This window comes from Peromyscus maniculatus, chromosome 5, assembly GCF_049852395.1.
Source record: "Peromyscus maniculatus bairdii isolate BWxNUB_F1_BW_parent chromosome 5, HU_Pman_BW_mat_3.1, whole genome shotgun sequence".
In the NCBI taxonomy this organism is placed as follows: domain Eukaryota; kingdom Metazoa; phylum Chordata; class Mammalia; order Rodentia; family Cricetidae; genus Peromyscus; species Peromyscus maniculatus.
Genome location: NC_134856.1, coordinates 47,937,834 through 47,965,250, shown reverse-complemented (window position 1 = coordinate 47,965,250; position 27,417 = coordinate 47,937,834). Strand labels below are relative to the sequence as shown.

The 27,417-nt window shown below is 43.2% G+C and overlaps 1 protein-coding gene across 1 annotated transcript in view; it reads right to left on the bottom strand.

The window, feature by feature from the left end:
* Wwox (WW domain containing oxidoreductase) overlaps positions 1-27,417 on the bottom strand; it is a 943,002-nt gene that overhangs the window by 670,745 nt on the left and 244,840 nt on the right. Inside the window, exon 6 of the mRNA XM_042277748.2 lies at positions 16,728-16,816. Within this exon, the coding sequence (XP_042133682.1) occupies positions 16,728-16,816 (89 nt within the window). The remainder of the gene's footprint in view (positions 1-16,727; positions 16,817-27,417) is intronic.

Here is a 27,417-nt window from a genome sequence, read left to right as displayed (position 1 = left end):
GAGTTGTAACAGTTAACCCAATGTCTGCTCATCCTCTTTAGTTTTGAAATGTATGTGTCCATTCTCCGTCCCCGCCCCAAACACACCCACCACTGCCAAGCCAACTGAATGCTGTCTCAGCACTGTGTGGAATCTTCCAGCTCTGCCCATACCATGTGTCACAACCCTCCCCTTCTCTCAAGGGTTACTGTAAAGACTGTGGCACCCTTGACCATTCCTTTGCCCTTGACCCTCAGCTTGATGCTTAGTAGGCCCCTTCTCAAAGGTTCTCACAGACTTTGTGTATCTTTGACAAGGTCAGCCCTGCTGAGATGGACAGAAAGACAAAGGAAGAAGAGCACAAGGTTGTTGAACTTGCTGCCAATAAAAAGCACAGAGCTGGAAATCTGGAAACCAGAAAGTTCCCTGGCTTTTAAGTCCTCACTGAGGGTCAAGCTATCAGTGACAGCAATTCTGAGTAGACCCAATCCCATCAGTATGTATCCTCAACACATCAACTGTCCTTCTCAACGATGACCTGTAAGTGTCCAGGGAACCTACTTATTAGTACATAGGAACTAGTGAACCCCAGAACATCCTCTTATTGATTGTAAATTAAAGATCAATTTCTCAGGTATAGTATGTCCCAGAGATCTATTTTTGCTGTGGGATGGTCTGTATGTCAAATGCTCTGATTGGTCAATAAATAAAACACTGATTGGCCAGTGGCCAGGCAGGAAGTATAGGCGGGACTAACAGAGAGGAGAAAGGAAGGAACAGGAAGACAGGGAGACACCGCCAGCCACCGCCATGACAAGCAGCATTTGAAGATGCCAGCAGGCCATGAGCCACATGGCAAGGTATAGATTTATAGAAATAGATTAATTTAAGCTATAAGAACAGTTAGCAAGACGCCTGCCACGGCCATATAGTTTGTAAGCAATATAAGTCTCTGTGTTTACTTGGTTGGGTCTGAGCGGCTGTGCAACTGGCGGGTGTGAGAGATTTGTCCTGACTGTGGGCCAGGCAGGAAAACTCTAGCTACATATTTTCACCCTTCTTCACACTTTCTACCATGTGCAACAGTCTTTCCCTGCCACTCGACATCAATATCCAGAAGGAAGTCTTCTCAATGGGCAGGGCATGCAGTGAGAACTAAGCCTTAGGCTAGAGAGATGACTCAACAGGAGCACTCACTGCTTTTACAGAAGGTCTGGGGTCCATTCCCAGTACCCACATTTGGTGGCTCATAACTCCTTATAACTCCAGCTATAGGGGACCAGATAGCCTCTTCTGAGCTTTTAAAAACAAGTAAGCCTTTCATGCATATCTGAATGCAAGCACCTGGCAATATATTACCAAAAAACAATTTGAGTTGGTGAAGAGAAATGACTAATAAAGACAGACATTTATGATATGGAAACAAGATTGCTACATCATGACTCCAGGAGCCCAAGACAGCCCAGAATGACAAATGTGAGAAAAAAGAATGGGGCTTTAAGGGAATGTCAGAGCAGCAGAAGCCACCACCATGGAGGTGAGTACGGGGGGGGGGGGGGGGGAATGAAATTGTTAGCGTGCCTCACAAATGAAGCAGGATTTTCCAGGTTGAGTAAGGATCCTATGATGTTCCAATAATTGTAACTTTGCAGGCTCCCATTTTAGACCAAGCGAAAGAATGAGCTAAATGGAATGCAATGCAAAAGGAAATATATTCCATTTCCTTCTAGAAACAGAATGTCATACCATCTGGGGTACTGCTCAAGTGAGTTGCAAGAATTTATACTATTTGGAAATACTGTGAAATTTGATGCAAAGGGCATACGGAGCCATGTTCCATTAAGAAAACCATTTGGCAATCTAACCTCATAACTAGCAGTGTGTTCTCCCAGAGAAGGAAGAGTTGGGAATGGTATAGCATTACAAGGTGGGCCCTTGCTTAAATTAAGATGGTCTGGATTCATGGGAGGCAGCACAAACTTGACCTAGTAGTTATCTTCTACAGCTACCTCTACCCAGTCTCAATTCCTCATGCTTCTGGAACACACCCAGACCACAGCTATGCAGTGTGCATGCCATAGGTACAGTTTATGATGATTTGGGGGAATGTACAAGAAATTTAAAAAATAGTATTGTATAATGCATTGGCTAAATATGTAACTGGCTTGTCAAAAATCTCAATTTAATACATGGTCTTACAAAAGGTATCTTTTAAGTCTTGGTAGCACTAAATCTTATATAATAGGATATTGAAGCATTGACTTTGTGCAAATCCAGATATGACGTTCAATTAATTTAATTTGAGGAGAGTTGCATCATAATAGACTTGCTACTAAGGCATTATTTAGAAAGAACAAAAAAGTAGTGACTACCTTTCACATAAATCTTCCATGGGAAATGTTTACCATTTAATTGAGGGGTGAATGGAAAACATGGTCTTTACTTTAGAAGTGTATGTGTGTGTGTGTGTGTGTGTGTGTGTGTGTGTGTGTGTGTGTAGGGAGAGGGAGAGGGAGGGGGAGAGAGAGAGAGAGAGAGAGAGAGAGAGAGAGAGAGAGAGAGAGAGAGAGAGAGAGAGAGAGAGAGAATATTTTCACTAGAGAATTCTTTTGATTGATGCAGTTCCAGGAAGCCAGAAAGGCTAAACTAGGTCTGCCTGGTCTGCCCCTTATCAGTCAAGTGGATCTTAGCAAAATTAACAAACTTCTGAGTTACTGCTGTGTCTCCTGTAAAAGAGAATGATCACACCCAGTTTATCTGATTTTATGAGAATTGAAAAACTATATACAGGATCTAGAGAATTGTCTCAGTGGTTAAGAGTGCCTACTGCTCTTGCAAAGGACCTTGGTTCGGTTCCCAGCACCCACAATCAGACAGCTCACAACTGCCTATAACTCTAGCTCCTTGGGAATCCAATGGTCTCTTTTGGCCTCCTGGGGCACTGTACATATGTGTATCTCCTAGCCCCCAGACACATATACATATGTATAATTAAAAATAAATCTTTAAAGGAAACTATATACAATACTTCTGCCATTGACCCTGATGGAGAAGGTGCCTAAAACAGGCTATTAATAATTTTGCCCTGTTTCTTGTTTCCTAGGCATCCACTTTGGGGAGGTAGTACCCACCAAGAATGCAGACACACAAAATACATATACAGTTGTGCTCCACATGTACTAGATTGTCCCCAGTGCCCTCACTCAGAGCCCTATAAGAGTACCTCCTTTCTAAATAGAGGAGGAAAGAAAGCATATAAAATGAGCGATAACCCATAACAGCAAAACCAGCTTGGGTGGTCAATGACTGTCAGCTGTGCTGTGGGTGGGTCACGGCCCTAAAGATGTCAAGAATCTGATGGACACCACTGGGTATTAACACAATAATTAACCAGGAGTGGATTCTGCTGTCACAATAACTTAGTTACGCTTAATTAATATTTTTTTTATTTCAGCTGGAAAAGAGAAAACAATCGGAACAATCACCAGGAGGAGAGCAAGGCTCTGGCTCTGTCCCCTGGAGACCGACAAGAATTTTTCATTTCATGCACCATTTGCAACTTCTTAGAGTAGATTCCGGAACATCGGTATAGACACTTAGCAGAAAATGAAAACACTCTTGTTTTGGTTATTTTCTTAAATTTTTGCCTTGTCTCCATTATCTTGATTATAATTTCCCATCCCATCATCCCAGTCCCAGCAGTGAAATCTCAACCTCATTGATTCTAAAGCAGGGGTGTAAAACAGAGTAACACCCACGTCTTCTCCAACACGGTTTTCTAGGGGAAAAGGCATCGATTTGATAATTGTGCACTTAGCCAGATTGGCATGATATCTACAGTGCAGGGGCCTGACTCTCTGGTGCAGATTCTAGCAATTTCCAAACCTGTCCTCTGCACTTAAGCACTTTACTGTCCTGTGTTCCTGCTTCCAGGGAATATTTGATAAAATGGAAAATCAATGTTCAGCACAATGTGGACAAGTAGGGAGGGAAGGGTGAGGAACACTAGCCCGGACCACTCACATCATCTTGCATTCGCATTTGAACACAACTCCCATAGACTGGGGAAAAGGTACTATCATCAAGTCTCTCTTGGCAGAACCCCATGGGTTCCTAGGGACAAATGAACTGTATCTTCCTAAAGAACTTTACTTATCATATTAAAATCTCTAGGAGGCTAAAATGGATAGTAGTAAACTCTACTATTCAAGTCACGGAAGTATTAGTAACAGGGAAGAAGCTAGCAGTGGAAGCATGCTGGACTGGCATGCTTCAGTGAGGAGGGATGATGGTTCCCCATGAGCTACACTTTCCCTCTACCCACAATGGGCTTGAAAGCCTCTAACATAACACCAGAGCCACCTCCTCTCCAGGCAAAGTGCAACCTTTAAGCATTTTACTTTATTGACAAGTAGGTAGAATAAAAGAAATGACCAAATAACTAGACTTCCCTGACATGCATTAGCATTCCCCATTAAAAGTACATTTTGTGGATACAAAGTGATATTAAGCATAATAATCCATTATTTATAAACGCCCGGTGACACCATGGATGGATAACTTCTGGTGAAAATTCATTAAGACAGGAACATTCATTTTTTAAAACATATTCATAGAATAGTTGGAAAATACTGGTTGACAAAAAGATGCATGATGCAAAGAGAATTTATTTTATACACACTTTGGGTAGTTCTCATGTAGGCAGAGGGGAGGATTTTGATAAGGGGAGACAGAGGTGAACTTATATGAACAATAGGGGAAAACAGTGTGTGCCATGTGATTCAGCACATGGTCAAGTCCAACAATACAGCAGCTCATGCATTTTGTACGTTTCTCTCGCCAACGAGGCCTCACTCCTCTGTTTTGCCTAGAGATATATGGAGCTGTAATAGAGTTCAGAAAGCCCCTGACAGCTATGTGCTGCCATTCAGACCTGGGAGAGCCCATGTTATGATAAAAATTAATGTACTCTGACATCCTCTGGGACTCTGCAGGCCCTGGGAGGAGCTCATAACGAAATACAGCCATGCCTGAGAACAGCATGTGCCCATGCAGTTGAAGAATAGATTGTAGGTGGCTCCCTTGTCACCAGCTTCAAAGTGGCTGGACCAGCCCAGGTGCCAAAGGGAGCTGGTCTAAACAAACTGGTTAGAATTATTTCCTGTGTCCAGAGGAGATCAGTGAAGAAAAACACTTTACAAAACAATTAAGTGGGATCCAGCTAGCAAGCTTATTGGGATGATTTTTTTCTGGGGATACTTGAACAAATATGTTCATTCACTCCAGAAAGGACTTCAATAATAGAACACTGAAAGGATTTTACTCAAATCTAACTTGGTGAACCAATGAGATTAACTGGGTTTACTTACAGAAATATGGGTGGGGGCACTTACAGAAACATAAGCAATTATGGGAGGCTACACTACTGGAAAAAAGTCTGTCACCCCTGGGAGAGAGTTGGGTCTTTGAATGCTCCCTCACCCAGCACCCATGAACCACTTATCTATCCTGGGGGAGTGGGACATGGCCTCATAAAGACAAACATTAGTGGGCCCAGCAGCTTCTGAGAGTTCAAATGGGCAAAAGCCATATCACGGCCAGAGGATAAAACCCCACAGGACATCTCTTAGAGCACAGAAAAAGACATCTGGTCTCCCTTGTGAGATAGAGGCAGGAAGATAAGGAGGTCAAGGTCATCCTTTGAGGCTAACCTGGGCTACACAAGAACTGGTATTAAAAAAAAATGTTCAGCCAGGTCAATGTGATTAAAAAAGAAGAAGAAAAGAAAAATGACTATGAGAAAGGAGGAACAAAAGCAAATGTTACACATGTACAGCATTTTCAAAGAAATCATCAGTGTTTTTTATATAAGAAAAGGAGGAAGAAACACAGGTAGAAAGAGGCAGAATGGAGGTTATACTGTCTGCTCGTTTTTTGTATGTACTATGTAACCAACCCAGCCTCCCCTGGGTATCACAGCAAAAGAGCAGTAAGTAAAACAGACATGAACTGACATGAAGCTGCTGAGCTTGGAAACCCACCCCCAAAGGAAAGAAAAGCTAGAGAGAGAATCTGTTTAATTCAAGACTCTTGTGTCCAATAGGGCTGGCATAGCTGAGACTGGAATCTATTTTGCAGAACAGTCACCAAATAGCATGTGTAGATCTTGTCCAAAATTACATTGAAGTCATTCCTCTAACAGGGAGATGTTCTAGCAAGAAAAAATATAAGAGCCTTGCTTTCCTATAACTTCCTATAACTCCGCAGAGCAGAGTTAAGTCTGGAGAAGTTCCGGAAAATAAAAATGCATACAATCACAACCTGGAGCTAGCTGTGCTTCCATTACTGAGAAGACCCAAGGAAGAGCCAGGAATTGCCAACTAAGACCAGAAGGAGCGAGGAACTGGTGAGAGACAGCAGCCAGTTGCTCCTGAATCCCTGCCCAGGGCTCACTCACTCTCTCTCATGCTTCTCAACTCCATCCTAATCTCCCTTGTCCAGCAATGGAAGAGTCCTTAGATCCCTTTCCACTCACACCAGGGAGTAGTTTCACTTGCCTGTGGCTATGCTGAGAGGCTGTGGAACATTTAGGAGCCTACCAGGCAGACTCAGGTCACTGTGGGTGGGCATTAAAGGTTATAGCTATGTGTGATTCTGGCTCAAACCTCCTGCTTCATGATCTGTTATAATATGAGATGCTACAGTCACAAGCCCCCAACTACTACAAGTGAAGATACTCCAACATGCATTCTGTGACATTATAAACTACCTTTAACTCTGAGTCTAAATGAACCCTTCATTCCTTTGGTCACAATGCCAAGCAAAGTAACTAGTATGGCATTGGAGCCCTGTCATGTTGGGCCAGCCTGGGTAGGTATCCAAGCCAAGGCTTCCTCACTCTGAGTTTCCAGAACCTCTTCCAGCAGAAATCACCAGGCCAATGCTTAGCTGATGTTCGTATATGGCCCAGGACCACTTGTTCATGAAGTGGCATCTTCCACCAAGGGCTGGTCCCTATATCAATTAACAACCAAGCTAATGTCCCACAGATGAGCACACAATCTGATTTGGCAATCCCTCAGCTGAGATTCTTTTCTCAGATGACTCTGGGATGTGTCAAGTTGACAATTAAAGCGAACTAGGGCATCATTTTTAATCCAACTATCTATCCATCTATGCATACCCAAGGGCCATAGGGTGGAACAGCTGGCAGTAGAAGGCAGGTATCAGTGTTTGTTAGGGATTCCTAGCTGATTCTGTAACAGCCAAGTGGGAGAATGGCTGTCTTGAGACCTTAGAGAACTGTTGTAAACAATCCAGGTACTGCTACCCTTTCAGGTTAGAGACATTCTGCTCAGTGTGACTTCCAGAGCTACAATTTATTAACCTACCTGTTATATACTTCTGGGACAACCAGATACACTTTGCTATCTGTTTCTGGTTATGAGTGTTTGGGACATGCCAACTTTAGTATGCTTGTTTGTTTATTGTGAAGCAGGGTCTCACTATGGAGCCCTAGCTGGCCTGTCCGGTATCTTTATCTCATCATGAGTTAGTTGGTGGCTGAACTATAACACCAGGTCAAGTGGTGTAATGAAGAACTAGGATATTAATTGAGAGAATCCACTTTTTTTTGAGAGAGAGACAAGGTTCTGAATCAGTGCTTCCAAAATGAAGAAAAGAAAGTGTGCATAATACACAAAACAGAGCACTTGAAGAGCGATTTATCAACAAATGGAATCTTCCTCCAGGACTTTCGGCAGGCAGCACAGTGTAGCACAGCTGATTTATTTCAAGTATATATTCAAGTTTTTAGGCTAACAAGAATTAACTTCTCAACAATTTACTAAGGGAAAAGATGTTTCTCGTATTATTAAAATGTGATTTTACTGTAGTTTAAGCACAGTGTCTCAATGTGTCAATTATGTAAATGTAGAATCCTGACTTGACAGTGGGGTTGGAAAGAATGGTACAAGAGGAAGAAAACCAAGTGGGATTCATGAGCCAGGCTAGGAAACACAGCTTGAAAATACAGACACTGGAATGCATTTTGCAAGTCTTACATAAATAAAAGGCTCCCAGAAAGTGACCCAATATTAACATGGCCATGAATTTGCTGTAAAGCTGCCTGGCTAGGCAGTCTCTTTAAGGGGCAAAGAACAGGTTCCATGCACTGGACTCAGGGTGTCTTTCTCTCTCTCCTCAAAGCAGTGCCTGGCTGATGGGGTCACAGGGTCCATGACCAGATCAGGGATATCTGACTCTTCAATGCAGAAACATTTCCATAGATTCCTAGAAGGATACCTTTGGTCTGTTTGTCTCAAATAATTATGGTAAGTACCATTACTTTAAAAAAGCTGTTTCTGGGGCTGAAGAGATGGCACAATGGCTAGGAGCACTTGGTGCTCTTGCAGATGATCTGAGTTCGGTTCCCAGCAACCAGGTCAGGCAACTCACAACTGTCTGTAACTCCAGCTCCAGGGGCTCCAACATTCTGTTCTGGAGTCAGAGCCACTCCGACACTGTATACATAGATCTACACTCCCACCCCCACATATACACATAATTTAACAAAGATCTTTATTGGCTGTTTCCCAAGATTTAGACACATTCAACCTTAACACTACACAAGGGAGTATCAGTTCACGAGCACTGGAAGGTCAAGAATTGCTGCCCTAACAGTCAAGTCTGGAATTACGCAGGGCACAAGCCTGAAATCCGAGCACTGGAAAGGTGGAGGTGGGAAGATCAGGTGTTCTAGCCTGATCTATCCAAATGTTGTTTCAAAAAAGCCCCCCAAATTAACAAACAAAAAAATGAATTTAAAAGTAATGTTTCACCAAATGGACCTATATGCCTCCATTTTGTCCTTCCCTCTGTCTCTCCTCTTCTTACCCACTCATGTCCTGACTCCTCTGAACTTCCCATAGGCAGTGTGAGGGCTACAACAGAGGATGGTAATGAGATAATGATAGCAACAGCCAGGACCCCACACCAAGTGCATACCAGACACCAGGTGCTATGCTATGAGAAAAGTATGTTATTTAATCCTCTCAACAACCCCAGAGTGGTTTGACCATCTTGTCTCATTTTCATTGATGAATCGACTGAGGATCACAAAGACAGAGTAATTTGCCAAGGTCATCATCTTCATAGGTAACAGAACAAAGATGCAGAATGAAATCAGAGATGATTTAACTGTTGCCTCTGATCCTCTGGGGTTTGGTGTAGCAACAACTAAAAATCAACACAGAAAACAAAAAAATAGCCCAAACTTTGTACATGATGACTTGGTGTGTTGCTGATGGTCGATGGCATGGGTTCTCAACCTGTGGGTCATGACCCCTTTTGGAGTCACATATCAGATATCCTGCATGTCAGATATTTACATTACTGTTCATAACAGTGGCAAAATTACAGTTATAAAGTAGCAACAAAATAATTTTATGGTTGGGGGTCATGAGGAACTGTATTAAAGGGTCACTGCATTAGGACTGTTGAGAACCACTGCTCTGAGAAATGACTCATTGATGCAGAAGTGGAGCTAAGGAGAGAGTAGGGAAACCGGAGGCTCTGCAGAAACACAGTCATCCCCTGAGCAGGTGATAGGCAGGTAGGGGGAACAGTACAAAGTAATGGCTAGAGCCTGCATGTAGACCCTGTGGATGTTTCTGCGGGTGTGAGGTATAGAGGCATAGGGTTGGATAGAGATAATCATCAAAGACACCGGAAATTAGACCTGGTCTCTGGGAACTGAATGGCAACATCAGCAAGTGCAGTGACTGTACCTCAGGAAGCAGGGTGCCCTGAGCAGGTCAGAATCGGAGCTGAGTTTGCATGTGAAAGTAATGGTTCTGGTTCTGAGGTGTACATAGCACAATGACCCTCTGGTCCTGTCTGTCTACTGATGAGCATCATTTTGAAGACAAGTAGGAACTAAGGGTAAATGAGCATTGACATTTGGTGCAAATGTACATAGGTGATGGTAAATGAGAGCAAATAGCTGTCATTTCTGCTTAAGGGGACCCCATGGAGAAGCACCTTCTAGACATTTGGAAGAAATGGTCTGGGCACCTTAATTGAGGGGCTGAGACTCTTTTCTGGTGGGTCTGTTTAACCTCCTTTATATGTATCTCAGCAAAACAAATCTCCTCTTGGTGATAGAAAATTGGTTTCACAAAGCATCAACTCTGACCTTGAAGTGACCTTAATAATCATCCCAGTAGGCAAGAACTATCATCCATCCAATTAATGGGACAAACCTCTTTCGGGGGTCAATGTGTGCTACATAGCACCTTTCCCAAATAAGTCAGATCTCTCCTATTTTCCAAATTGTGTTTGCTGAGCTCAGTGGAGATTTGGGGTTAAGATCTAGCCTAGCCTACAAGCTATTAGCTAGCATGACCTTGGAGAGGCTCCTTAATCTCTTGACCTATAAAATGTAGCATTTGTTGAACTGGGAAGAACTGAAAGACACGCTGTTTTGGACCTGGACTCTGACTACTTAGCTGTGTATGAAACATGACTAGTAGCTGATAAATAGCAGCCATCACCAATATCATTAGATGCCTTCAAGCTCCCACTGGGGCTTCAGAACCTTCCTGATTTAATGATATTCAGGGTGTTACTTGGCCTGTTTCCTATAAGGTGAAATTTCCCAGAAAACTTAGCCCAGCATACCATTTCTACTCAAAATCCTCCTCCCACCCACTAAGTATGCCAAGGCAGCTTTTATAGAGTGATGAAACTGACCATGTACAGATTAGCTCTATGGACCTTACCCATCATAACCAGTCACAACATGATCCCTTTTCCAAGAAAAAAAAATGCAGTAGAACTGAAATTCAAATCTAGATTCAGTGGACATCCCCAAACCTGTTATTTCTACTAAAGAAGGGGTTATGGGCTATTGTCCTAGGGTTAACATAGTGTGCCTGCTGAGTTTAGCTATGGAATGTTTGTCAACAAAGTTGTATTGGTACACATTGCCCATGGTTCTTCTGTCAACAAAGTTTTATTGGCACACACTGCCCATGGCTGTGTCCATGCTAAAACAGCAAAACTGAGGTTTCACAAAGATATTTCATCATCTTAAAACGTAAAATATTTCCTCTCGGGTCCTTTACAGGAAGTATACTGAACCCTACTTTATATTGTACTACTTGACAAAGTTGGTTCTTTTTTTTTTTTTTGGCTTAATACAAATTATTGCATGATACAGTTTTGAGAAGTTTTTAAGAAATATTATGTAAAAAGATTTGACACCCAAAGAGTTAAGTAGACAAAAAAAAAAAAAAAAAAAAAAAAAGAGCTTATAAGAGACTCTCTGTTCCCTGGTGTTTCTAGATATATTAAATGGCCCATAATGTGGTTTTTCAATGATTTAAGATGGAAAATATATAGGGTAGAGGAACAATGCACTGGTAGACTTCATAAACTTCCCTGAGACATCATAACAAAGATCTGAATCGAGAGCATCTGTTGTGGTGAAAATCAGCCTCGGTGCTTTCTCTCCCTGAGTTTTCACACTGGGAGGGAAAGAGAAGAAACAGGATCCCACGGTGCATGAAGCAGGATGGATGTATCGTGTTGAGCGAAGATTGATGTAGAAATGTTGGCTAAAACATTATTCGCAAAGCTGAGCTAGGGAGAATAAGAAAGATTAATCTGTAATTTACACACTGGTCTTCTGGGTAATTTATCCCTCAAAATTTGGGTTTTATTTAATAATTTATAGCCCACCCACTTCTATAGAGAGAAAAGAGACAGAACGCTGGAATATGAATCCAAGAATATAATATCTTGGGTTAGTAGCTCAAGTTCTGAAAGTCTTCTAGTGGGAAGTAAAAATAAACAATTCTGCTAAAGACTTTTCTCCTCAAACATTTAATAAGGATAGAAAACCTTTATTTTAACCTTTAAATAAAACACATTTCAGTATGATTTTCTTGGTGAAATGAAGCCTAATTTATTTAAATTATACTAGAGACAGAAAGCTGAGACAAGAAATAGAAACCCATGATGAAAAATGGGGTTCTAGAAACCTTCAGAATTGCACAACTCTGTTAATAAGAATTTTCTATCAATTGCAGTTCTCTTCCAGGGCGAATGAAACCCTTGGCCAATGAGAGCTGGCTGGCAAAGAGAATCCTAGTAACCCATGTCCTTTATGGTGTGCCATTCCCAACTTTTAAAATTGCAGGATTGGAGTGCAGCCTTCCATTTTATTGGGAACGACAGAACTTTAGTGAGAAAGAACATGCTTCTGGAACATCTCGTCCTTGGAGCTGTTTTAGGCCTCAAGATGTAGGCTTTCTGTTCTGGCAAATGAAACAGCTATAGTCAGATTGAGAGTGTGCAAGAATCCATCTCCAATGAGCAGAGGCTTTGGAGTCTGCGACAGGGTACCCAGATGACCAGCCTGGGTGATTCTCAAAAAGGGACTTGCTCCAGCTGCTCCCCACTGACAGACACCCTTGCCTACCAGCACTGTGGAGTTTGGCTCCCTTTCTGAATGCCATTTGAACCAAAATATCTTTTTTTTAAAAAAAATTCAATTTGGTTGGAAACTGCCACAGTCTTTGGTTTGGAACTTTCCAGTAATGCCCAGAATAATTTGGCCTGAGACATACTGGCTGACCACCATTACCACCACTAACTCCAGGGAGAAATATCGAGATTGAGGTTCTCTAACTGACCACCCTGAAGAGTTAGTGGAGAAAAACAGAAGAAATGAATGAAAAAGACAATGAGCAAGGAAGCAGAGGAGGCAGATTGGGCAGGCAGTCTGCACAGAACCTTGGGAGACCAGTCATGGCAAGCAGTTATGCGTCTGGATTCAGACACACTTGGGTTCAAATTCTCCATGTAACACATGATTCACTAGGAGAGGGACAAGACTCTGTGTGCCTGGACCTTTGCATTTGGAAAACTGAAAACGGGGGTGATCGTGTGTAAGAAGCCGACAGAGAATATATGTATCAGAGCTTTGCACAGGGGTTGGGGAGACAGCTGTCAGTGAGGTGCTTGCTATATAAACATGAGGACCTGAGTTTGATGACCAGAATCAAGATTGCCTTAGTTACTTTTATATCATTGTGCTAAGACACCATGACCAAGGCAACTTACAGAACAATTTCATTTTGGGCTTACAGTTTTTGAGGGTTAGAGTCCACGACCATCACCGCGGGGAGCATGGAAGCAGGCAGGCAGGCAGGCAGCCATGGTGCTGGAGCAGAAACTCAAGAGCTTACAGCTTGATCCACAAGCACAAGGCAGAGAAAGAGTGCTGGGACTAGTGAGAGTCTTTTGAAATCTCAAAGCCTGCCCCTAGTAACATACCACCTCCAAGGTCACGATTTCTAATCCTTCCCAAACACTTCTACCAACTGGGGACCAAGTATTCAAACATTAGTCTATGGAGGACAGTCTCATTCAAACCACCACACACATGATAGCCAGACAAAGCGAGATACTCCTGTAATCCCAGTGCTGGAAAAGCAGAGCTAAGAGGAACCCTAGAGCTTGCTGGCAGGCCAGGCCTAGCCAAGTAGCCAGCTCTAGGTTCACTGAAGAGGCCCTGCCTCAAAAAAATAAAGTGGAGAGTGATTGAAGAAGACATCTGATGTCAACCTATGGCCACCACCTGCACACATGTGCACATATACCCATAAATGCACATATAGAACAGGAAAAGAATTTAAGGTGTTGCCATGCATAGAGTTAAAAAAAAAGTGTTTGGCTAGTCCCTACTGCTCCCATAACTGTCATAAGCCATGCATACTCTGAAACTGTCTTCTCCTCGCTAGCCTACCTTCCAAAGAGAAGACACGTACAGTCGCTGACTCCAAGTCTCCCCAAGGCAGGGGGAAGCCAGTTCTGCAGCATACGTGACAGGCTGCATTCTCCCCCCAGTGTTTTGCCTTCAGCTTTCATTTTTGCCATCTCCAAGTGACAAAATGAATGCACTGCCCATCCCAAAGTGAGAGGTCACACTTGTATTGAAGATTGCATGGAGCCTGATGGTATTCCAGGGTGCTCACGGGCAGGCTGTGAAAAGGTCTATTAAAAATGGAGCATAATGGAGTGTCCACGTGGAATTTACATTGAAGGCCTTTTCCTTTCTTTGGCCCAACTGCACACAAAAAGGGACTGGTTCTGAACTGGCAGGCTTTCTTTCATTTGTCATTATGTTTTACACACAAGGAAATTTTAATGTCTAAAGATGGGAGGTGATGATAAGACGAGAGTTACACATGTTTTTCTGGCAGCCTGGTCACCAGCACTTAAATTCACTTCTGACAGCTCTCTGAATCCGAAGACCGTTAGCACTGAGCTGTCATTTGCCTTTCCAGGGGAGATTTCGGGACTGGCAGTATGTCAAAAGGGAAAAATCACCCGCTTTTTTAATACATATTTTCAGTACGGCAGTATTTCTCCACGCTGTGCACAACCCTACACTCTTAAGGCACAGAAAGAATAGGTCCTAAGCCTTAGCCTAAGGGAATCCCTGCCCTTGGGCCTGAACATTGAGTACTGAAAACCAAAGATTAGTGCAAAATGGGCAGTCTTTCCCTCCAAGAGTTTGGGTCCATGATGATAAAAGGCCCTTAAGTGTGATGGTTTCTGAACTGTTTATTGGATAAAATCTAACGACTGCTTTGAGCAATGGAGAACGGGACTATGATACACAGTCAGCTCTCCTCAGCAAAGTCACTCACTTTAAGACCTAATCAAAGCAGTGGGTACCAAGGAGGAGGGAGAAGTTAGAACGGGTGGAATCCTCCATCTTCCATCAACTGCTGGGTGTTCCTAACAAACTCACTAGCTTTCTGAGTACAAGTTTCTATGGTCTTTATAATAAAAGAAAGAAGCACAGAGCAGATAAGAGGAAACCCTGGTGTGATGGGTCACCTAGGGTCTTGGCCCTATTACTTACCAAATACTGTCTATGCCCATTTTACCCCATCTTTCTAGAATCACTATTATCATCTGCATAATGGATACAGTCACTCCCACCATGAAAGTACTTTCAGAACTGAACCAGAAGGGGCAGGCAAGGCATCTTAAAGGTGTATACCCAAGTGAAACCCCCAAAATTAGCTGTTACTTCTGCTGCTGGAGTTGTTAGTAATTTTGTCCCTCTGTAACCACAGGCATATTGGGATGAGGAGTCAGCATCAGTAATAAAACATGGCTTGCCGATATCTAAGACTGTGGCTTGTCTGAGGTCACCTTGGCTCCCAGTGGCCAGCAATGTCCTCCCAGAAGAATGTCTGGGGATTTGGAAGTGCTCAGCAAATGCCTGTTAAGTAAATGAACAAGTAGACAAACAAATGATGAGGATGAGATGAATAGACGTGGCAGTTGGTGGTATTCCCAGTCTCTGGCCCCTTTGATAGCTCTGGCAAGGGATGGCAGCTAGTGAGGACACAGCACCAGAAAGAGCACGTGGTGGGGCTCACAGTTCTGATTGGCAGGGCCAAGGTGGGGTGGATCTAGCTCTGCCTATGAGTCAGCAAAGGGTCTTCACTTGGGAATGATACAAGTCTGTGATGCTCTGAACAGGACACTCTGCCCACTTGCTTGCTCGGCAAAGATCAAATACTGTGATGGTCTAAAAGACCAGAGTGGACTCAGGATGAGAAACCAGGCAACACCCAACACCGTAGCATTTGAATACCTGGTTGAAGATCCCTTTCCCAACACCTCCCATCTGCTCAGGGAATTTCAGCATGGCCTAGTCTGAGCCCTCCCAGGCCAGTCATGCTGGAATCACTCACACCATTATTTCCCCCTTGGCAGCACCGGGGCTATGATTAACTTAATCCTCATGCTTCAATCACCTCACTGGAAAATAAAATTAAGTGAAGTTATTTATTAATGAAACCAAAGCCACTATGGTAAATGAGAAACCAGTACTGCTTGCCCTATAGAGGCAACCATAAAAATAAACCTTGGAAACAAAATACTATAATTATAACATAGCTAGCCACCACTGCTTTCATTAGCATGGAGCCTGAGTCTCTACTTCATGCCCTCCCTCTCCTCCCTTCTTTCTCTCTCTTCTTCATTGCTCTTCTCTGACATCTTTCTCTATAGGGAGGGAGGTTGCTTGAGGGTGGCAGAGTATACAGCCCCCCCCCCAACTAAGGCATTTTGAAGATCTGATGAAGAATGCTCACTTCCAAAGTCGGTCGATGCTGTGAATGTAAGATCCAACCAGGATTGTGGGTATGAGGAGGCTCCAGGGGCTAGAAAGGCCCCCAGAGTCTTACAATCTGCATCTGTGTCCGGAGCTACATCCACATCCTATGTCAAAGCACCAAAGGCTTGCACAGCACTAGAAAAGAACATGCTCAGGATATCAGCCCTGTCTCTATAGAATAGGTGAGGTTCCTGGATGCCCTTGAGGTACACTTTTCCTTGATTCTGAGAGATACACAACAAGTTTGTAACAGGGCACATTTAAAACTGTCCTATTGTGGATCAGCCTTATGAGTTTTAATAATGTCTTCTCTTTCCTTTTTGGTCTGTGAAGCTGTTATTAGATTGATGACACATCTCATAATGAGGGTGACTCAGAGTCAAGCAAATACAGCCCACCTTAACAGTGCCAATATAAATGAACCCCCGGTTTGGATGCCAAGAGAGCACTGCAGCCCTGCGTTCTCCTGATAGTGTTCATCTGATAAAGACATTACAATAGCAAGGAATTATGATGTATAACCCCGAACTGAAACACTCACACATTCTTGGCCTTGAACGCTTCAGCAAAATGCTGCACGCTACGGAGCACAGCCAGGTCCAGGGTCATTGCTTCTACCTTGGCTTTGTGCTGGAATGAGAGAAAATAAAGAAGAAATGATAAATAACAGCAAGTATAGTTTGAGGTATCAAGTTACAGTAAATGCGTTATGGAACATGTCGGAATTCCCCTGTTTAATATTAGACGCCCAGAGAGACTATACATCATCAGAATGGATGGAAGAACACAGCTTTTACTGCCAAGTCCAGGGAGCATGTGAGGCTGGGACTCGGCTGGAGCTCCAGGCTGGGGGTTGTGCATGGCTTCACTCCGTAAACGGAAGAGGCTCCAAGGAGTCTTCTAGCTCACGTTATCTTTAAACATGTGCTCCAAAGAGCTGTACCTCCGGGGGTGGGGGCACCGAGAGCAAGCCTGGCCACAATGGAATGAATAACACTGTAATCTCAAAAAGATTCCACCCAGGTTCCGAAATGCCTCCACTAAGCCCGCATCACCCTTAAAGACAATCCAGCCAGGGGTGGTGGCATATACTTGTAATCCTGACACCCCAGCGGGTCATGAGTTTCAGGTCAGCCTGGGCTACCGGGTGAGTTTAAGGCCAAATGAGGCAATGTGGTGAGAAGTTTTTGTAACTCTAAATAAAATTAAAGGCAGGGCTGGGGAGATGATCAGTTAGGAAATTTCTTGCCATATAAACAAGAGGACATGAGTTTGATTCCTAGAACTTAGGTGTGGTCACAAGCCAGATGTGATGGCACATGCTTGTAATCCAAGCACTGGAAAGGTGGAAACAGGAGAATCCCTGGGACTTGCTGATCAGTCAGTGTAGTCTACTCAGAAATTTCAAGCCAGTGAGAGACTACACTAAAAACAACAACAGTGAGGTAGTGGAGAGATGGATCAGCAGTTAAGAGCACTTGTTCTTCCAGAGGATCAGAGTTTGGTTCCGAGCACCCATGTTCAGCAGCTCAAAAATGCCTATTAACTCCAGCTTTGGGGATCTGATGCTCTCCTCTGACCTTCAAAGATATCCACCTGCACTTGTGCAAGTGCATGTGTGCATTTGCACACGTACACACATTTAAAATAAATCTTAAAAAATACAGAACAGCAGGGAATATTTCCCCTGACTTTTTGGGGTGGCACTTTAAAAGAGACTACCGAGCAAAAAACAGGAAAGGACTGACCCAAATCAGTCTTACTAGAGGGCTCAGAATTGGGTACAGCCAGGTCTACTGGACATGGTCTTTGCATGGACAGACCTCAGGGTTATTCTTCTTCTGAGACCCCATGTTTATAGAACATTCTAAACTTTTAAGTCTGGGTGAACTGTGAAGAACAAGATTAAATATCACCTCTTTCTGAGACCTACCTAATTCTTCCAAGAATGTCCAGCATTACCTGTCTGCTCAGGTACAGAAAGCTCATGAAACAAATGGTAAACTTGGGAATTCCAGTCTAGACGGTGATGCGTAAGTCAGACTAAGGAGAATAGCAGGACCCTTCCAACGCTGTGAAGCGGATGTAGGCTGTCTTACTTGGGAGTGGATTCAGGCCGTGCTGAGCAGTAGCCAGCTTAGCTTGGCCGCCTCTCTGCTGGGCTCTAACCCAACTCATAAGCTTTGAGCTAGTGTCCTCGGAAGTCATCCCAACTTTGGACCATTTAACATTTCTGAGCCTTAGTTTCCTCATTTGCAAAAGATGAATTAATTATTAATAAGTCCTAACTAAGCTGTCAGCTGAGTGCCCTAGAAAAACAGAAGGTATTTAGTAAATATAACTATGAGGAGGGATCTCCTGTGTCAAGTTCTTACTCTAATGCTACATGGCAATAAGAGTGGTGGATATATGATGTGAATGATTTAAAAAGGCCGTCTTTGAAAACCACATCAGACCAGATCTGTAGATCCTATAGGACCCAGGTCATGGTTACAAACAGAGCCCAGATTTAGGAAAAATTGGAATAGAGTGATTAAGTGGTTTCCCCAGATACAATAACATGTCAGTGGCTATGATAAGATTAGTCTGTTGGTCCGGGCGGTGGTGGCACATGCCTTTAGGAGGCAGAGGCAGGCAGATCTCTGTGAGTTTGAGGCCAGCCTGGTCTACAGAGTGAGATCCAGGACAGGCACCAAAATTACACAGAGAAACCCTGTCTCAAAAAACAAAAACAAACAAACAAAACAAAACAAAACAAAAGATTAGTCTGTTGTAAGTAGAAAGTCCTCATTTGGGGTGACAATGGCAAATACTGAAATGTTGCTGACTTGGAAGAAAAGCATCAACAGGATCCAGGAAAGTAAGGATGCCAGTAGAGGATGCTCTTAGTTTCCCTACATCAGGGAATCATGGGGATCGATGTGCCACACAAGGTTCAGCCATAATTCTCACTCTATAAAGAACAAAGCAGAGGGCTGGAGCTGGCTCAGCACGCTGCTCTTACAGAGGACCTGACTTCAGTTCCCAGTGCCCATATTGGTGACTCACAACCACCTGTAACTCTAATGAGGGGATCCAATGACTCTGGTCTCAGTGGGGTACCTACACTTACGTGCACATTACCTACATACCTACACATAATTAAAAACAAAACAAATGTTTAAAAAATAAAAGTAGAATGAGGTATGGTGGTGTGGGCTTGTAATCCCAACAATGAAGAGGGAAAGGAAGGAAGATCAGGAGTTCAAAGTCAGCCAAGGTTGCACAGAGAGATGAAAGCCACAAAGAGACACCTGAGCTGCCACCATGGCACCTGGGGGAAGTTGAGTAAGGTCACATCTGTGTAAATCACTGGGGCCTCAAAATGATAAGCAAATCCCACAGTTTTTTTTTTTTTATTTGTTTGTTTGTTTGTGTGTTCATTTTTCTGTCCACTAACTGGTATTTATCCAATAGGTAAAAAATTCTGCTAAGCATATAAAATTTGTTGATAGTTGACTTGTATTTCCCCACATTCTTGTGCATGATAACACTTAAGTACTTGATGGGACCTGTAGAACAAGCCGATGAACTGTCAACCCCCATCCCGAGTCCCTAACTCCCATGCTTCCCATCCCTCTTTACCCAGGGCAAGAAAATCATTGCAATATACTGCATCCTACAGAAATGCAACTGCATCACAAAGAAAAGTCAGGCATTTGTTAAAGACATCATTCCTTGCTGGAAATCCCAAAGGACATGCATGCTACACATTATGAAAATGCATGTACATATTTTCCTCATAAAACAGGGAGAACATTCCCAGATGGTGACCCAAAAGCAATCCAAGGAAAATGATGGCAGAGCCAAGTGACCTACACATTCCTCTCAATGTGTAACTTAAAATTGGTAGGTTATCTTTTGATTCCCCCTCCACTTTTTTTTCCTTCAAAATACAGCACTTAGCTGCCATTGCTAATAAGAATAAAACCAGGACATATATATCCAGGGGGAGCGAGGGGTCACCCAACTAATCCATGAGCTGTGGGTTACTAGGCTCCTGGGGATAGAGACTCCAGTCCACACACTATTATTCAGAGAGTTCTCCTGCCCTGGGTATCAAGTTTCTTGCTTCTGAAAAACTGTATGCAACTCAGTGAAGTCCAGCTGGGAGGAGAATTCTGGAATTAGTTTAGGGGTGTGTGTTTACTCCTGTGCTGGGGAGGGGGTTTGCCTAGCAGACTTAGCAGCTCCATAGAAATGTTGACTGTGGCTTGTGCTCTAACGGGAAAGGTATAGCCCAGTGGACAGAACTTATTTCTAAAGAGTGGAATTGTAGATTATCAAGAGAGGGAAGGCAAGGGACTCAACATGCCAGTGATAAATCTTGGATAGACAACAAATCACTGAGCTGGTTTAATGCATGTGCTTTTATTCGAAATAGTGATAGACTCGCAGGAAAAAGTCAAAACTGGCCTAGAGGGTCTCACATACCCATCATCCATCTCCTCAAAGTGGACATATCTTACCTATGTATATAGGGAAGGGAGGAGACAAAAAGAAGGGAAGGGGTGGGGAGGGGAGGGAAGGGGAGGGGAAAAGTCTTCCATAAGTTCCCTATTTATGTATTTTCTGATCCTTTTGCCTAGTTATTTGCCTTTGGTTAACAGAAAGAACTCCATGCTGAGAATATTCAATCTTGAAAAGCTGTAAAATGCCTCACTTCCCCAAATCCTCACTACATTCCATAATCAGACCACTATGCAAGTTTATTATCTGGAGCCAATAGAGATGTTGATTTACTGTAAATTATGTATTCAGGTACTCCTACCCAACATGTTAAAACTGAACCCCCTAATCCATCCCATACACGATGGAAACTTCTAGGGAGCTAAGATGCCTACTTGTCACCCAAAACTTGGGTCTCATCCAGGGAGATCATTCAAGAGCCCATGTCCTCCTCTCTTGTTTCTCTGGGGTTAAGGCACACTCACTGCTGTCAAAGTGGACAGACACACCTTCAGGATACAAGCCTTCTTGTCTGTGCATTATGAAGTTCTAGAACCAGCCTCTGTGATTCATGAATCTATCCATGCAGAAACAAATGGGTTGCTGGTGGCTGTTACGCCACACTGATCTCTGGTATTTCATGAGTATAAATCGGCCAAGTGTGACTCAGATGTGATACTGCCTAAAACCAGAGGGACCAGATGGGGAGCAGCATGAGGTATTTAGATAGCAAAGTGGAGAGATGATGTCACTTTCCACAGAGAAGCCAGAGCTAGGCTGACCTGGATTCACAGCTCAGTGGGACCACAACATTGACAACATGACTCAGGGGAGCATGGGCCTCAGCTGCCTTTACTTGAGAATGTGTGCAAACAGTACTTGTCTTTTGAGACTGAAAAAAAGTCTATTACATATATAAGCCACAAGGACGTCAGGAAATGCTACCATCGTTGTGAATTTGAAAGCAACTGCTCAAACACAATGCCCACTGTTTTTCAATAACAATCCACAGCATTATGGTAATTGCAGATCTCTCTTGCTCATCTTAACACCCATAACTATCTTGGGGAAGGCTTCAATAGTACCTCTGTGAAGGGTGATACATGATCTCAGGACAGTGTGAGAAGCCCACTGAATCCCCCTGAGCCACATCATCATGCCTTCCCGAGCTCAGTGTATGTTCTCAACAGTAAAGATTACAGTTACACCATGGATCAAGCCAGAATGCCTTATCATAGTGTGTCCCAGCACAGACTGGCTGGGAAGATTAATTCTCTGAGGCATTCAGAGTTCTCCTCCTTAAAATGGGAATAATAGTAGCTGTTTATTGGGAACTGAGGTTGTAAAGCAGAAGCAGGCCCTGAAAACAAGCCTATGAATGAGAGTCACCACCGCAACTGAGCACTGCTCTCTCACCCTCAGGACTTGCACTGAGTGGCTTCACTCTGCACTGACAAGAATAGGTCCTCACTGGTCAATGACCCCAATCTCAGAATGCTGCCCATGAGCCCTGGTGTGCCTGTGTATCACTACAACCGTCTACTCATGCCCATAGAGAAGCCCAAATTCATGGCTTCACCCAGATCATAACCGGAGGGGCCACAGTCCACACTTAGTGACGATTTTCCTTCCCTTCACTTCCACAGTCTACAATGTCCGTGCAGCCCATCTCTCTCCTCTGGTCCACTATCATTCCTGGCCTCTCCTAGCAACTGAGGCCGTGCCCCGTAGCAGCCAGTAGACATGGCAGCATATTGTTGGCTCGCAGTGCCACTGAGGGGGACAGCATTCATCCCCCTCTCCCATCTGTTTAGTCTTTAACTGCCATCACCTCTGAAGGTAAACAATGGCCCACAAAGTCCCGTACCTCTCTCTTCATTGCAGCAAATCAGAGGAGAACCCTCAAACTCACATTCTGCTTAGCAACAGAGTCAGACAAAAACCAAGATAATGTTCTAAAGAATAAAATCTCATTTTTATGAGTAATATGAGTAATTGCAGTAAGCTGGATACAGTGGCTCATTCTATGATCCCAACACTCAGGAGGCTGAGGCAGGAAGCTTCTCATGGGCTCAAGACCAGCCTGGATTATATAGTGAAACCCTGTCCCCCCCAAAAAAATATATTTCATGTCCAAGCTTACTAAAAAAGATAGCAGTCGTTATATGACAATCAATTGTCAGTTGCCTACAAAATACTTGGAAGAACATGAGTGAGGTGGGTTTTTTGTTTGTTTGTTTGTTTGGTTTTTTTGGGGGGGGGGATTCTTTCTTTTGTTTGCTGTTGGATTTCTTCCTTTTGGCTGTTGTTTAACATTTCCCCAACTATCTCATTTCTTTTACAGTGAAAGCACAAAATATTTGGTGGACGAGCCAAGCCTGATGGGGGTGGGGTAGGGGTGAAGCAAGCTAAGGTGAGCAGGCTGCACCCTATCCTTACATTTCATAGGCTCTGCATTCTCCACTCAGGTGGACCAAAGGAGCCTCTGACTCACATCCTCGCCCACACATGCAACTTATCAAATAGCAGGAGACAGCAGCTCTTCATTCTTACGATTTGTTAAAACCATCATCATGATATGAGTTAAAAAGAGGAGTACAGCGAGATGACACCAGCTGCCAAGCCTAATGACCTGAGTTCGATCCCCAGAACCCCCTTGGAGGAAGGAGAGAACTGACTCCCATTGTTCTCCTACCTCCATACCTGTACTCCGACCACCCTGCACAAGCTCACAAACACACAAACATGTATTTTTAAAAAATAAAATTAAAAAAAAAGAAGTACATCTGACCATGGAAGAAAAGGGACTTAGAAACCCACAGACACTGGGTGGCTTCAAGGAGCTGGGCCTCTGATACATATGCCCAGAAAATCCTGTCTATAGTGGGCCACTGCAGAGGCAACACTTCAAGGTTTAGTAGTATGGTGGTCTGAATGAAAATAGTCCCCATAGACTGATAGGGAATGACATTGTTGGAGGTGTGGTTTTGTTGGTGTTGTAGTTGTGCCTTGTTGGAGAAGTGTGTCACTGGGGGTGGGCCTTGAGGTGTCAAATGTTCAAGCCAGGTTTAGTGGGTTTCTCTCTTCCTGCTGCCTTTGGATTCAGATGTAGAACTGTCAGCTACCATTGTCTGCCTGCCTGCTGCCATTCCCACCCCCACCCCCCATGATGATAAAGGACTAAACCTGTGAAGCTGTAAGCCAGCCCCAATTAAAAGCTTTCTTTTATGAGTTGCTGTAGTCTTGGTGAGAAACCCTAACCACAACAAACAGGAATTAGCAACTTTGTAATCTTTCTTGGAGGTGGAGCAGAGTTGGTGTTTCTGCCCACCTCTCTCCAGTACAGACAAGAAGAATTTGTTTCTGGACTCTTGGAAGAAAGCACTTGTGTAAAGAAACTAATGCAAAAAAATATTCATGTAAAGAAACACTCGTATAAAGAAGCCGTTGTGTAAAGAAATACTCGTGTACATATACCAATTGACAATGAAAGCAGTAAACGTAACAAGCAGTTCGGACATATTCCGTGTCGTTTTTACATTTAACAGTGACATGTAATCCCTACAAAGCACATGCTAATGTGCACCATTTGCACAGATGAGAAAACAAAGGCTGGTGAACTTCAAAGAGGCACCGCAGGAAAGGGCAGGTGACAATTAAGATATGGGGATGCCACAGGCCACATTGCCATCTGGCCCTGCTTCATAGTCTCCAACACACAGCTCAAGGAAGCTACCAAGAAATTAACAACATCCATATATTCTCATTGGAGTCTACTTTATATCGTATTTATTTTACACACTTACAATTTACAAGGGAAGCGTTACTGCTGGAAGAAAAAAAAAATCCCTGTAAGCAAAGCTATAATCTACATTCAGAGCTTATTGCTAATGGCATCTTGCAAATTCTAATCCAATGGGCCTTAATTGCATTATGCTGATGGCTCTCGTCCTTCTTTCCAGACTCTCAGTCCTGGTTTTATGTTCTGCAACCTTAAATAGGACTTGTCACATTTACAATGGCAAGGGACACTGCGCTGAGCATATTATTGACATGACATTATTCACAGAACAACAATAGGCATCTAACCAAACCAGTTTAATAATTCATCAATATCCTATGTGGGACTTCGGAACACTAATTTTTCCAGTATCATTTAAGGGACGTTAATGGTGACGAAGAATGGCAGTCTCTTCGCTGGGAGATGCGGGAGGAGAAAGGAGCTAGAATTGACTTGTGATGTTTGGAACTCTCAGGTGGGTGAGCCCAGGCCCACATCAGGAACAGTCTTGGTGGAGAGTCAGCCTAATCTAAGACAGACTTAGAAGGAAAAAACAGACACCAATAAAGGTAATGTCTGATAGAACAACCAGGAAAGGAAGCATATAAGATCTCCTTCCTGCATTTTAATTAGTCTATATACCATGTGGCTTCCCAAGTGCCCTGGTTATTTGAGACAGGGTCTTGCTACATGCCCCATACTTGCCTTAAAAGTATGATTCCCTCAAAAGTCAGCAAAAGAGTCAGAGACAGCTTCTGTTTCCACTGTTAGGAGTCTCACAAGAGGACCAAGCTTTGTAATTATAACAGACATGCAGAGTGCCTAGGTCAGTCCATGCAGGCTCCCTGGTTGTCACTTTAGTCTCTGTGAGTCCCTATGAGCCCAGGTTGGTTGATTCTGTGGGGTTTTTTTGTGGTAACTTTGACCCCTCTGGCTCCTACAATCCTTTCTCCCCATCTTCCAATACATGGGGAAACTCGATATGGCATGTTTTGTTGATATCCATGGGAGGCCTGCCCCATTCCTGAACAGAAATGGAGGAGTGGTCTAGGGGGTGGGGACAGAGGGGAGGGGGATGAGGGATTGGGAGGAGAAGAGGGAGAGGAAGGGAAAACTGTGGCTTGGATGTGAAATAAAAAATAAAAATAAAGGTATGAGTCCTCCTACCTCAGCCTCCCCAGTTCAGGATTACCCACAAGCATTGATTGCCGTATCCAGCTGTCTCTTTTGCTTCTAATACATAAATGTTCTTGCTGGGGATAACGCTCTCATGATGATTGTACACTGGGAAGTAAACCAAAATGATCCTTGGCAGAACCCTGGATTTTTTTCTTAAACCTTGAAGGACAGGGGCTGAGTGTATCATTTCTAACCTTGAAGTCAACCATCACAATCAACCCTCATGTCCAGCCTCCCCATAAACACCCACACATCCCCTTGCCAAAATCCACAAGCATCCTTAATGAGAAAATCATGACAACTCTTTCTTCATTGTGTACAGGCCAAAACATTTCACTTTGTGTTACTGGAACTCAATTTATAAAATGACTGCATCACTACCTATAGATAACCGTGAGGCCATTGAAGGAGAAATTACACGGAGGAGCATTGTATTTAATTTGCTATATGAATTATGAGTTATGTAAAAGCAAAACTATTAAAAATGCTTAGACAGTAATTGGCAATAGTTTGCACTCTGGATTTGGAAAAAAAAAAAATGCTTATCTTGCCAGAAACTAACAAGAGAGTGAAAACATTCCAAAACCTTCCAATTCCCCTCTCTTCCATGTGTTCACTTTGCAGCTTAGAAACACTTTAAGGCAGGGCAGTGAGTGGCTTGAGGAGTTTGGCAGGCAACACGAGGGTGCATTTACGCTTCGCTATTGAAGAAAGAGCTTTGTTTTTCCCCCCACAGTGAATTTTTCATTCTAATGTGAGTGATGATTTACGTTAACTATAGGTAAAACATGGTTACATTCCTGAAGGATTGCAGGCAAGTACAGAGTCATACAATAAGTTGAAGCGTAAAAGCTTTCTCTGTCATAATATTTATTATAATGGCATATAAAATAGCTGAAATAAATAATGGATGACTGAAGGTAAATTCATATGATAAAGACTCCTTCAGCAGACACCATTACTTTGGACTGCTCTAGTTTTATACACAGTTGAAGAGTCTTAATAAACATGCCCTATATCTTCTGTAAGTACTGGGAACATCAAAGATCTGCCTAAAAGGCAGCACACTGGACATTCGGCTAATTTACTGTATAATTACTTTTTCAACAGGAATGGTCTATATATTTTGCATACTTAATAGCTGAGTTCTTAATGAAAGTTGTTAAGCATCTGAATCTCCTACCTTGGGAAAACTGCTGATAAAGGGCTAAAGACCAGTGTCCCCACCCCAGTCTAAATTCAGAACGAGGTGCACAGCTCCAAATGGAGTTCTGGGGCCCATCAGTTATCCAACAGCAGGCCAACAGTGAGGAAGCTGAATGGATAGAAAACAAATGAGACTTGTCTGCTCTGGTTTAGACAATTTTCCTGTTTCCTGAAGAACTTTTAAGGTTGAACGATCCTGAAATGGAAGTAAAATCTTCCCTTCAGCCACTGGAATGAAGAGACCCTGATTCTGATGTACCTACGGCTCCTGATCAGGGATCCTTCTAGGCCCTGTGATCATCCAAAACATCCATGGGCATTTTGGGTTGTCACGATTTGTTAGAGAGGTGTACTGATACCTACGGATAGAAGCTAGGATGCTGCAAGCATCCCATAATGCACAGGTCAACCTCCCACGGCAAAGAAGAATCTGGCTCCAAGTGCCAGCAGCATCAAGGTTCAGTGCAGGTTTTGTGAAAGGACTCTGTATTCACCTCAGTAATCTTCAACTGCTAAAATGCACCTTTGATGGTTACAAAGGTAGTTCATTAAAAAAGTGCATGTAATCCAGTGACTG